We start from the raw sequence: 13,001 nt of genomic DNA, 5'->3' as shown, positions 1-13,001 counted from the left end.
TAACTGGACTGTTTTGTTAGAGTAAGAGCCTGTTTGAGTAGTGAATCATTGCGTTTGATGGTTGTTAATAAAACAAAACTTAAAAGTTTGGCTTGGGCAACGTAAAGATGAGAGTTCAGTCCTAAAGCTGATTCTGTGCACTTCAGATGACTTTGTAAGTCCCAGATGAAATCACTTTGTCTCCTAACAAACAAGGCAGAGTGCACTGTATGCTCATTAATGGTAGTTGGACTCCCATTGACTTATATGGAAGTTGGATCAGGCTGTAAATAACTAATCTGAGTATGTGTGGATGACTGTATTCAATAAACTATGCTTCTTGACCTATTCATTTAATTATTTTCCCAAAAGTTTATATTTCGCAGCATTACCTGATTTGTAACATAAAGTACGTTTGAAAAAGACAGGTTTAATCAGGTGATAGCTATATATATACTAATACTATCTCTAAAAAGTGAATTTTTATTTTATTCTCCATTGTAATTTCTACATACAAACAGTAAACACAATGAAATCCTTAAAGATGACATGCAAAAGATTTTTTTATAATTGTGCTTTTTTTTTTTTCTTTTTTATTAAGCAGGCCTGAAGAGTTTTGTTTTTAATTTTTCTAGTTTGTGCTTTTACACTAGAAATAGCAGAAATGTCAAGTTTGGGTTATCTGATTTTGTTAGAGGTCTTCTTGAGGGAGGTGATAACACAGATGTGTGTTGAGAACTCTCAAACCTGAATTGAGATAGTGTGACACGTAATTTTTAACAAAGACATTACATTCTTTCTCTTGCTTGTTTATTAGGCAATGGAAATAAATTAGGTATTCACAAAAATAAACAAAAAATGTTTTCAACTGTTTCATTCAAACAGTTGAAAACACTTCCCCTCTTGGTTGCTCAGTGTTCAATCTCTTGTCATATACAATTTTTATTGGTTACAAGATTGTCATAGAGTCTTCATGGGAAGTAAGACCTGAACTTCAAATACAAAAACAAGCAGATTTTTCTGTGTTTTTAACAAAAGTCTTATCGGCTGATTTCATACATCACAATGCAGCTAAAATAGGAACAAGCTCACTTATGTTGTTTTCCTTTTCAGTTTACCTTTTAAATTCTGCACTACAGATATTTTAGAATGTATAAGCAGTTGTGACTTAAAAATCTTTCTTAACCCTCCCCCCAAAAAACCCAACACCCGCTCCCCAACTGTAGTGCTTCTGTCCCCTACTCCACTATTAGTTTTCCATCTTTTCCTTTCACTGATTGGTAAATATAAATTATATTTTTTGGGTGGTAAAATATTGTCATAAATGTATGTAATTCTGCTCTTTGATAAGAAATTGAACACATACTGGGAAGTTAAAATACCTATTGCTTTCACTGTTGTGTGAGCATCAGATGTGCACCATATGTGAGTTTTGAGTTTTCCATCACTGCCAGTTCTCCTTGGCTTGTGATATGCTTGTAATTTGTATGGCCATTGGAAAAGAAAGGACTATTTGCCCATGCCACAGGTTCTTAAAATGTGGTTAGCTTGTATATGCTGAGAGAACTTGTTTCTTTACAGAAAGTATATTTACAGTGGAATAAAGTTTTGTTAATACTGCCTTTCCTACAAACAGTGCCCCAAGATATTAATGCAATTACAGAGCTAAATAGGATTTAAACGTTGCGGCAAGGGTTAAGACAAGTTTTCGGCTGAGATGCTTAAGGAAATGGAGAATGATACTGAAGGCTGTAGGAGCAGCAGCAGGGAAAGTTCTTGCACTGTAAGGAGAACTGTGTGGAGACTAATTGGCTTACAGTATGTTTTAGTAATAGTTAAAAATTGACCCTATCTCTTAACTAGAAACCTAGCCAGCTAAAAATCAACAGTGATTACATGTTGCCATGGAGAATGGGACTGAATGCTTAGTCTTCTGCTTTGTTCTCAGGCAGTTGGTAGGGACTTGGGAGCACTGCACATGATACTCTATTAGCTCCCCGAGGGACTGAAAGATTGATGGGGTGCAGATGTAGCAAGGTCAACCCTTTTCCTGCTCGTGAGCGTCTGCAACATGGACACTTTGAGTAAGGACAGTTAACGGAAGGGGGATGCTGAGGGAGCTGGGAGATAGAGGCAATAGAGAAAAATCCTTTCTGTTCCTTTAAGAACCCCTGGAGAGGTCACAGGGGGGTGAATGTGACAGTAAACTCTCAGTGGCACAATAACACTAAACTAATGTATTAAGTTTAAAACCCAGGCTTAAGCGCTCTCTGGAAGACTCGGGAGGGCACTCATTTACGGGGGTACAAGGTTTCAGAGTAACAGCCGTGTTAGTCTGTGTTCACAAAAAGAAAAGGAGTACTTGTGGCACCTTAGAGACTAACCAGTTTATTTGAGCATGAGCTTTCGTGAGCTACAGCTCACTTCATCGGATGCATGCCGTGGAAACTGCAGCAGACTTTATTTATACACAGAGAATATGAAAAAATACCTCCTCCCACCCCACTGTCCTGCTGGCTATCTCTTCCATCATTTGATCCCTGAAGCAACAAAGCTGGTAGTTTTTTCAAGAAAACAGCAGGATGGCAGCTCCCTCCTCAGCACAGTGAGAGATCTATGATGGAGCAAAAACTCTCCACCCGCAGAAGGGGTGGGAGGTGACTCACTAAAGAAAAAGCATCATCAGTGGGGTCAGCACAGGAATGAGTCACAGAAGTGAGTTTTAGAAAAGGGGCTATGACAGAGGAGAGGGAAGGGGACTGGGTGTACAAGAAGGGAGAGAATATTCCAAGTTGTATGGGGCAACATGATAGAAGGTAGGAGAAGACAAAGGCCTCTGTGGAAGGCCATGGATTGCTTGCTGTGCTTCACTGCCAGGAAGATAATGTACGAAAGAATGACAAGCAAATACTGTACAAAGACAACTGAGACACCATATTTTGTGACTATTAAAGTTGGACAGGTTGCCTGTCTATAGAGAACATTACACAGCTGCCTCTATTCTTTGCTTGTCTCCTGCAACCCTTTTTTTTTTTTTAAATGGCAGAAACGTAAAACCAATCAACATTCATATTGTCATTTAATGGGCATAAATGGTGTCCCTAGTCTCTGTTTGCCAGAAGCTGGGAATGAGCGACAGGGGATGGATCACTTGATGATTACTTGTTCTGTTCATTCCCTCTGGGGCGCCTGGCACTGGCCACTGTCGGAAGACAGGATAGTGGGCAAGATGGACCTTTGGTCTGACCCAGTAGGGCCATTCTTATGTTCTTAAGTATTTTAAAGGATTTTATTTCACTCATTTGTAATCACAGTTGCATTAATTAAAAAAAGACATTTTATTATCATTTCCTTATTACACAAGGGCCTACTTGACACTTCCCATATTAATTTTGGTTTATTTTTAGATCTCTAATTAATGGCAAGGATTGCACACTGGAAATCTCCTGTTAAAAGCTGGGGGTTTTGTGGGTTTTTTGTAACCATATCTAGGGTGACCATACTTTCTAAAGTAAAAATGGGACAGCCAGGCCCAAGCTGCCCCCCGTACCCCCACCTGCAGGGCTAGCCAGAGCCACCCCCCACTGCTCTGTGCCCCATGCCACTGCTCTGTGCCTCTGAGCTCCGTACCGCCCATGGTAGCGGCTGATCCCCCCCCAAGCTCCGCACCGTCAGCCACTGGGACTGACCTCCCTTGAGCTCTGTGCCCCTGCCACCCGCGGCTGGGGCCGAGCCCCCTGCTGCCCGCAGTAGTGGCTGATGCCCCCGAGCTCCGCACCACCAGTGACTGGGACTGACACCCTCCCCTCCCCCAGAGCTTCATGCCCAGCACCTCACATTGCTACCCTCCCTCAATGTTCCTCCATGCCCCCACTGGGGGGGGGGGGAGGGCTGCGTCAAACTTTTTAGGTAAACTGGGCATTTCTTTGTTTGCTCTTGCCAGCTGATCAGTTGGGAAGAGCAAATGGGGCAAATGCCCATTTTTCTCAAAAAAGTCAGGATTTGCCAGGACAGAGCTTAAAAACAGGACTGTCCTGGCCAGAATGGGACATATGGTCACCCTAACCATATCCAGAGATTTTTATTTTTTAATAAAAATGAAACAGTCTTTGTTGTTCCCCTATGGTTTAATTCCTTTAGAAGCTTGAGATGGAAATTTGTCCTTCCTAAAATATTTTCTATATCTTGGCTTGTGCACCCTGTTTTGATATATGTTTGTGTGTGATTGCAGGGCTGCTGGCATAAAAGTCTGTTCAAGTTTATTTTTATACTGTGTGACAAAGCTCTGCCCTTGCCTCCGTGGGTCCCGCATTTCCTGGTAGATTTCGCTAGCCTCAGAGGCTCACTGTGACCCTCCACGTAACCCTTCTTTCTCTAGGGACAAGGGTCACAGTCTACTGAGCCATTTTCATCATAAGCCAGCGAGGGAGGTGAGGAGAAGTTATCCTTCCTTGCACAGGGTCTGTTGTCTCCCAGTCTCAGTGATTAATCAGGGGGCAAAGGTGGTTGGGTGGAACCCCAGGCCCACCCTCTACTCCAGGCTCCAGCCCAGGGACCCTAATAGTATCATCTGTGGTAGCTGACCTTTTAGAAACATGACATGTGCAATTCCCTGGGCTACTTCCCCCACAGCAGCCCTCACTTCCTCAAGCTCCACTTCACCCTTCCTTGTGCCTGGTATGGTGTGTACTGCTCAGCCTCTCCAACAGCACAACTTCCTTCCACAGCTCCTGACAGGCACACCCACCTGACTAACTGGGAGGCTTTTAACTAATTTCAGCCAGCCCCTGATTGGCTTCAGGTGTCCCAATCAACCTAGCATTCTCCCTGCCTTCTGGAAAGTTCTTAATTGGCCCCAGGTGTCTTAAGTGACCGGGAGCAGCTTCCATTTCACTTAACCTGGTACCAGGGATTTGTTTAGCCTGGAGCTAATATATCTATCTCCCACTACTTTTCTATAGCCATCTGGCCTTGTCCCGTCACAACTGATAATGCTGTTATAGCACTTTTCCCATCTGTCTGAGAGTTTTATGAAGACTCATGCATTAAATGTTTCAAAAGAGCCTTGGTGAGGTAAGTATTCACAATTTTTACGATTTCTAAAGGAAAGATAGACAGGGCTGCAAATAGAACCCAGGAGTCCCGTCTACTGACTAGGCATATTCTCTCTTTTAAAGGAAAAAGAGAGGTTAACAATTTTTTTGTGTGAACAGGAGAAAACCATAAAGAAGTTACATGGACTTTCAGATTGACAAAAGAAGCCTAACAATAAACCAAAATGTTGATGAGCCCTATTTTGTATATTTGATATATCCATTCAAACATCTTTGTACCATTTCTGTTCCAGCTGTTGGTAGTGTTCCTGTCAATCAGGAGAATATTGTGGAAAAACTCATTTTAGTTGTGCATTTTAAGAAATGCCTTTTAAAAAAGTTTCTGCATTATTAAAATATTTTTTTCTTCTGTTACTTGCAGGTCAAAATTTACCTGGCTGATTCAAACTAACTTTGTCTTAACCATGCTATAGAAGAAAAAACATGATGCCAAACAGAGGTAACCTTTCCTCCTTCCAGAGCATTGCATCAGGTATAAAATGCAGAAAGCACGTTTTGTAACTTTACTGAAGACTTCATTGATTTTGGTGCTATAATTTTGTTTGCTCTGTAAATTGTTAGTTCTCTGCTCTTGTTATCATCATAATTTAGTTTACTAACTGAGAAGGACCTATTGCCATAGCATCTGGGTGCATCACAAACAAGAACAAATTTCAGTTTTATGTCTGTCCTCAGTGAGTAGCAGAACTGACCCTCTGATTAACTACCTAGACAGAGAAACCAGACAAGGAAGAAAAGAGAAGATGCTGCCTCTTTATAACTCTCTCCAGCAAATACTTGGCTTAAAAGATGATCCTTGCACTGTGCACCGAAGGTTAACCAATTAGAGCTCTGGCTGACCTCCAGAAGGAATGAATTCCTTACACATTACCAAGCACACCCTGCCTCTAGTCTTCATGTGTATGGAGTGCCAGCAAGAGTATCTAAGGAGTCATGATACATTCGGAGAGTCATTACTGAAACAATAACTTTAAAAAACTCCACCAAAGATCTGGTTTGTGGACAGTCAGCTAGATTCAGTTAAGCATGTGCAGAAGCCCTCTTGATTTAAGTGCTTTGCTTCTTTGAGGCTGATGTGCTGAGGAATTGACATAAGGTAAAGTATGGAACAGTTAAATTCAAGCGGCTGCATAGAAGTATTTCTGACTTTTGTTTGTTTTGCTTTTTGACATATGAAGTACAATGAACCCTTCTTTGCTCTGATGAACAAGTGTGATAATTTTCATGAGTTTACTTGTTCTTTGGCAAAAGGCTTTATTTTTCATAAGATTAAATGTGCCCCTTCAGTGTTGAAGGGTAATAATGAAACAGTCCCTAACATTACATTACTGTGCCTAAACATATTTCTATACAGGAGTCAGTGGAAATTATGCCAAAAATAGGGTAACTTTTGATGCTAATTTAGTCTAGTTGCATCATGATCTTGTTTTGAATAGTTAGTATTTGATGCGAGATTAATTGAAAGTGTGTGAGAGAGAGATTTGGAATGGGGAGGGTGAGGGGGGTTGTTAAGTACTATTAAGAATGGAGGGGTGGATATGAAGAATAAGCTCTCACAATCACAAATAACTTTCACGTTTTTGGTCTTTGGGTTCTGAACTTCTAAACACCACTCATACAAGCGCTTTATCTTTTTCAGCTGGTTTTGTTTGGTTTTACCAGAACACGAATGGCTTTTTTTTCTTTTTGTCAATTTGAACTTGATTGTCACCACTAAATAAAACTTGTAGAAGTCCTGTTGAAGTTTTCTAACTGAGCCACACAGTTCCTTATAATGTGAAATTTTAAAGTACCAGCAGTGAGATATGAAGCCTTTCATCACTAAACTCACTGCCTCAAATCCAGCCGAGTTTAATTAGTATTTAAAAGTCATTAACATTCAATGCTGATTGACCCTGTGAAATGAGTTGGTGGTGTTGTCTTCTTTCCAGGGACCTACATGTTACAGCATGAAAGGGTATGTGATGTCATACTCTTGGGTTCAGGTCTGAAGCTGCAGATAGAGTTTTCAACTGGCATAGCAGGGAAGATCCTTTCATGGATCAGTAAATGGTTAAAAGATAGGTAACAAATGGTAGGAATTAATGGTCATTTATCACAATGTAGAGAGGTAAACAGTGGGGTCCCCCAAGGAATTGTACTGGTACCTGTGCAATTCAACATATTCTTAAATTATTTGAAAAAAGGAGTGAACGGTGAAGTGGCAAAGTTTGCAGATGATACAAAATTATTCAAGATAGTTAAGTCCAAAGCTGATTGTGAAGAGTTATAAGGGGATCTCAGAAAACTGGTTGATTGGGCAACAAAATGGCAGATGAAATTCAACACTGATAAATGCAAAGTAATGCACATTGGAAAAAATAATCCCAGCTATACATATATAATAATGGGTTCTACATTTGCTGTTACTTGGAGTCATCATGGATAGTTCTCTGAAAACTTCAGCTCAGTGAGCAGCAGTGGTCAAAAAGCCTAACAAGATGAGGAACCATTAGGAAATGGATAGAAAATATGACTGAAAATATAATCATGCCACCATGTAAATCCATGGTATGCCCACACCTTGAATACTGTGTGCAGTTCTGGTCTGCCCATCTCAAAAAAGATATATTAGATTTGGAAAAGATACTATATAGAGAAAGGCAACAAAAATGATCAAGGGTATGGAATGGTTTCCATACGAGGAGAGACTAAACAGATTAGGGCTATTCATCTTAGAAGAGAGTTGACTAAGGATGGGGATATGATAGACATCTATAAAATCACGAATGCTGTGGAAAAAGTGACTGGAGAAATGTTATTTACCCTTTCCCAAATACAAAAACTAGGGGTCACCCAATGAAGTTAATAGGCAGCAGGCTTAATACAAACAAGAGGAGGTACTTTTTCCACACAGTGCACAGTTAACCTGTGGAACTCGTTGCCATGGTGTGTTGTGATGGCCAAAAGTATTACTAGGTTCTAAAAAGAATTAGATAAGTTCATGGAGGATAGGTCCATCAATGGCTATTAACCAAGGTGGTTAGGAATGCAACCCCATGCTTGGGAGGACCCTAGCCTCTGATTGATTGCCAGAAGCTGGGAGGGACTAATGGGGGTGGATCATTCCAACTGCTCTATTCTGTACACTCCCCCCGAAGCTCTGGTACTGGCCACTCTTGGAGACAGGGTATTGGGAAAGATGGGCCATTGGTCAGACCCAGTATGGCCATTCTTATGTTCTTAACCACTAGATGAGACCATAACTTTAGCAATAAGAAAACAGACTGCACTGTGTGCAAATGGTGAATAGGGATGAGATAACCCTTTCCAGTTCATTGATTTCAGTTGGAACTACAGGTACTCAATTTCTCAGAAAATTGGGCCTATGACCAGTCCTGTGCTTGTTGTACCAATAAATTAAAAACCAGCAGGATCTTATTAAAGGGAAAAAGGCAAAATACCACATTTATTGTGAATACAGAAAAAATCATAGTAAGCAGTTAGTTATAGCTATAACATTCCATTCAATCTCATATTTATTCACACATTCATTCATACAAACACAAACACACAGGTTCTTCAAGGTTGTTATCATAGTTACCAGCCTTAGACTTGCTCATGCCAAGCCACACACACACACACACACACACACGCACATAGGTTCTGCAAGGTTGTTATAGTTACCAGCCTTAGAGTTGCTCATGCCAAACCCCCCCCCAGCTCCCCCCCCCACAGGTTCTGCAAGGTTGTTATCATAGTTACCAGCCTTAGAGTTGCTCATGCCAAGCCACTGGCCAGGTGGCCTGGACATGAGGAGGGAGCAGGGCCTTTTCAGATGCTCATCTGATGCTCCTGGAAGTTGGTTTGCAGAATCAGACCCCAAAGTTCTCACTTTCTAGAGTCCATTTTTATAGGAATTTCTTCCTATGCCAGTCTATGGGAATTGCTTCAACATGCTGTTGCTGAATCAATCAGCAGATAGCACATTCTTGATGGCTCCGTGCTGCTAGATGTTATCTTGTTCTTTGGTTCTCCCATTCTTGAGGCTGTTGGGTGGATTCCAGTCTGCCCTCCGGGGGCGGGGTGGGGGGGGTCCTCTGGTTATTTCCACTTGACGCCTTCTTCAGCCGATGGACACTGGATTCTTAGGCTGGCACCTCCCTGATCATTCAGTTATTATCCACACCAAGCATCCATCCACATACATCCTCTATCTCTATTTTAATCACAATTGTTAATACAACAAAAGGGCAGGGAGTCTCTGGGTGCTGTTTCTGTTGTTACAGAGTATTGCTTTGAGTCTCTCTGTGTGTGAATTGCTTTGAGAACAGACTGTCTTAGAATGTACTAACGCAATTAGCAGCTTGCAGGTTTCACACACAGAGGGAGAGAAACAGTACCAAAAACCAAGAGACCTCTTCATTAGTAATACCCTGGAATTTAAACTATGGGGAATCGAACTCATTTGTGATTTTAATACAGAACTTCTTTAATATAATCCAACATGCTCTCACCACAAGACCTTGGTTGCTCTGAAGGATAATTGCTTCCTTAACTTCAAATACACAGCTAATTCATTGATTTAGCCTGCCAAAGAGCTGCTTTAAAGGTTTAGTGAGACGTTTTACATCAGTCAAGGCCTGAGTTCAAGCCCCCTCAGCATTTTGTGTGTTTCTGGCAGTGGCTGATGCTATCACTGACAGAAGGAGAGCAGGAACTGCATTCCTTTCATTGCTTTAAGTACCAGTGATTTGCTTTCTAACAGGGGAAACTCAGAACTCTTGGGCTGAAATTTGGGTCTTGATACGTAACTGAACAAAAAGTGATTTTTCATCTCTTGATCTATGTATTTATAGTTTGTAATTCTGAACTATTGTTCTACCATGGACATGGGATCTTAAACAGCTTTCTGTATTTATAACAACCTTGGATTCCCCTTTAATGAAGGCAAGGTGGCTAACTTCATATTTTTTTTACATCTTAAAGACTATAGTGCTTATAGAGCCCACTGAAGCAAATGGAAGCACTCTCATTGACTTGAGTATGGACCAAGCACATAGTTAATAGGTTGCACTTAGTATCTCTGTGTCTCAGTTCTATATCTGTAAAATGGGATTAATTTCACTTTCCAACCTCACAGGAGTTTTGAGAGGATACATAAATGAAAGATTGTGAGTTGCGCAGATTCTGTAGTGATAGGGGTAGGACTAGAATTCATGAGTTTGTGTCTCCTTCTCATGTGTTGTAAACCAGTTCTCCAGCTTTTTGGGCTCAGGACCCATTTGTAAATGTTCGTGGCCTGTTTCCACCCAGTAAATAGTCTGGGGTGGAGGCCCTGGGGTGGTTTCAGTCAGATACTGACCCCCAGAGTGTTGGGTCCTGCCCAGCATTCACCCCACAGTGGTATCTCCTGTAGCCCCTGTGCTGTGGGGCTGGCTGGGATTGGATCTCCAATCCGGGTGTTGCAATCTCCATGGTTGCAGCGCCGCTCAAGTTTGGCCCCAGCCCCGACTGGACCAAATTTGCGTGAGTAGAGTTGGGACTTGGCTCATGGGGTTGCAGTGCCAGACACTCAAATATGGCTTACCCAGATTCCCGTCATCATAATGGCTGGGCTAAATCTGAGTGGTACTTAGAGTGACCAGGTGTCCCAATTTTATAGGGACAGTCCTGATATTTGGGGCTTTTTCTTATGTAGGCACCTATTCCTCCCCCCCACCCCCTCCCCTCAGGTCCTAATTTTTCACACTTGCTACCAAGTGGTTCTGGGATCTGCGAGACAGCAGGGAGGTGAGCCCAGCCCGCCCTGTTGGACAGGAGCCACTGGAGCTGCCCCACAATCCTTTGAAACATTCCGACAATCCAGTTTTAGGTCCTGACCCATGGGTTGAGAAACCCTGTTCTAAACAATGAGGAGTCCTTGTGGCACCTTAGAGACTAACAAATGTATTTGGGCATAAGCTTTCGTGGGCTAAAACCCACTTCATCAGCCATGCATCTGATGAAGTGGGTTTTAGCCCACGAAAGGTTATGCCCAAATACATTTGTTAGTCTCTAAGGTTCCACATGGACTCCTTGTTTTTGCTGATACGGACTAACACAGCTACCACTCTGAAACCTGTTCTGAAAAACTAGAGTCAGTATTTCTAGTGGGTAGGGCACCAGAACAGGTGTCAAGGAATGTTAATTCTTTTCCCATCTATGTCACTGATATGCTATGTAACCTTGGGGAAATCGCTTGACTGCCCTCTGACTCAATTTCCATCTCTGTCAAATTGGGATTATAAAATTTACCCACCCATCTTTGTAAAGTGCTCTAAGATATGTAATTATATTATTAGAAACAAGTTATTTTTCCATGATAGATTAAGTATATACGATTATTTTTAACTAATTGCGGGGTGAGGCTTTCTCATGTATTTGCTGAAAACTAATTTTTTCCCCTTTTTTCCTCTCTCACAGATTCCAGTAAGATTATGGCAGAGTACAGCCACATACAAAACCAGCTGGAATTACAAAATACTAGTTTAGGAAAAAGCTCTGTGATGAATTCCTTTGAAAATGATCTCCAGGATATTATGGATAGTCTCAATCAGAAGAAATATTCATCGAGCCTTAAATTTAAAACAAATGGGGACTCCTCTGGTTCCTATTTAACGCTATCACAACCTGTGCCAGCTAAACCCAGCCCTTCATCTAGTGTTAAAAATATACACTCCGCTACCAAAATTCAAGGATGTAAACCCTTTTCTTGTGAGAGCCCTTATCTTTCAGATAAAAGTGTCTCCGTAAAGCATATGGGTTCCACTTCTCCATCCTCCAGTGGGTACAGCCTAGGAAGGACAGACTTTGATATTCATGCCAACAGAGAAAATGAAAAACTCTTTGGACATGTGGATAAGTTTCACTGTTCAAAATATAGTCAAAAAAATAAATCGTATGACAATGTCTTCTTCCCAGCAGTGCTGGATGGGAAGAAGAACTCAGGCTCTCTTCTTGCAATGTGGAATGGAAGCTCAGGTAGTGAAATAATTCTTTCACCTGTTAGCAGTTCAGGGGCCGCAAGCATGCCCTCCAGCCCAAAACAAGGCAGGAGGATGAATATTCAAGACCACCTAACTCTTCATTCAAGACCAGTTAAGCATAAGGAGGCCATGACTGAGACTCTGGGTTCAAGAACTAGGAAGTATTCTGGTGGGTCACTGGGTCATATGGGAGTTTATAGTCGTTCTCTGCCCAGGCTGTACAAATCAACAGAAAGCCAGCTGATGCCATTAAGTTTGCCTCCAAGAAACTCTCTTGGTAATTCCAAAAGAAAAAAACACGGAGAAAAAGATCTACCTCAAAGTGCATTAGATGCTGATAATTACCTTAATTTTTCTTCTTGCAGCTCAGGGGTGTCACCATATACAAATTCTGTGTCTGACAGTAATTCCTATGTTAGTTCAACTTTTAGTGTTCCTGCAAGTCCCCGAATGGCCAGGAAAATGCTTTTAGCATCTTCCTTCTCCCATGTTTCTGATGATTTTGATAGATTTGGACTCTCAGGGACAAGCCCCAGTAATTCTTTTCCCCCTGTGGATCTTGACAGAACATTCTCTGTCAGAAGAAACATTTCCACTAGTTCCATGGAGTTTGATGAAACTGACCTGGAAAGCTTCAGACAGACACCTACCTTGCGGGAGAGAAAGAACAGTATTAGTTCAATTTCTGGAAGAGATGACCTAATGGACTATCACAGGAGACAAAGGGAAGAGAGGCTTAGAGAACAGGAGATGGAACGACTGGTAATTTTTCTTTTCCTTTTAGTTTTCACCAGTGTTTAATGCTTGCAAAACTAACTTTTCAAAGCAAACTGTTAAGACTATACCGTAGATGTGATGCAAAACATCTGCTCCTGTGTTTTGAAATTCAAATACATGACCT

General features: G+C 41.5%; 1 protein-coding gene across 9 annotated transcripts in view; it reads left to right on the top strand.

Annotated features, from left to right (window-relative positions):
* Positions 1 to 13,001, top strand: part of PHLDB2 (pleckstrin homology like domain family B member 2) — a 103,110-nt gene that overhangs the window by 14,174 nt on the left and 75,935 nt on the right. For 8 of the 9 annotated variants that reach the window (XM_073306059.1, XM_073306041.1, XM_073306031.1 and 5 more), the window contains exons 2-3: positions 5,455 to 5,565; positions 11,538 to 12,862. In XM_073306059.1, coding sequence (XP_073162160.1) covers positions 5,517 to 5,565; positions 11,538 to 12,862 — 1,374 coding nt within the window. In that variant the 5' untranslated portion in view covers positions 5,455 to 5,516. The remainder of the gene's footprint in view (positions 1 to 5,454; positions 5,566 to 11,537; positions 12,863 to 13,001) is intronic. The other variant, XM_073306021.1, reaches the window with a different exon arrangement.

This window comes from Lepidochelys kempii, chromosome 1 (genome assembly GCF_965140265.1).
Source record: "Lepidochelys kempii isolate rLepKem1 chromosome 1, rLepKem1.hap2, whole genome shotgun sequence".
NCBI lineage: Eukaryota > Metazoa > Chordata > Testudines > Cheloniidae > Lepidochelys > Lepidochelys kempii.
Note: the sequence above shows the minus strand (reverse complement) of the source record. Positions and strands in the feature narration are given on the sequence as shown.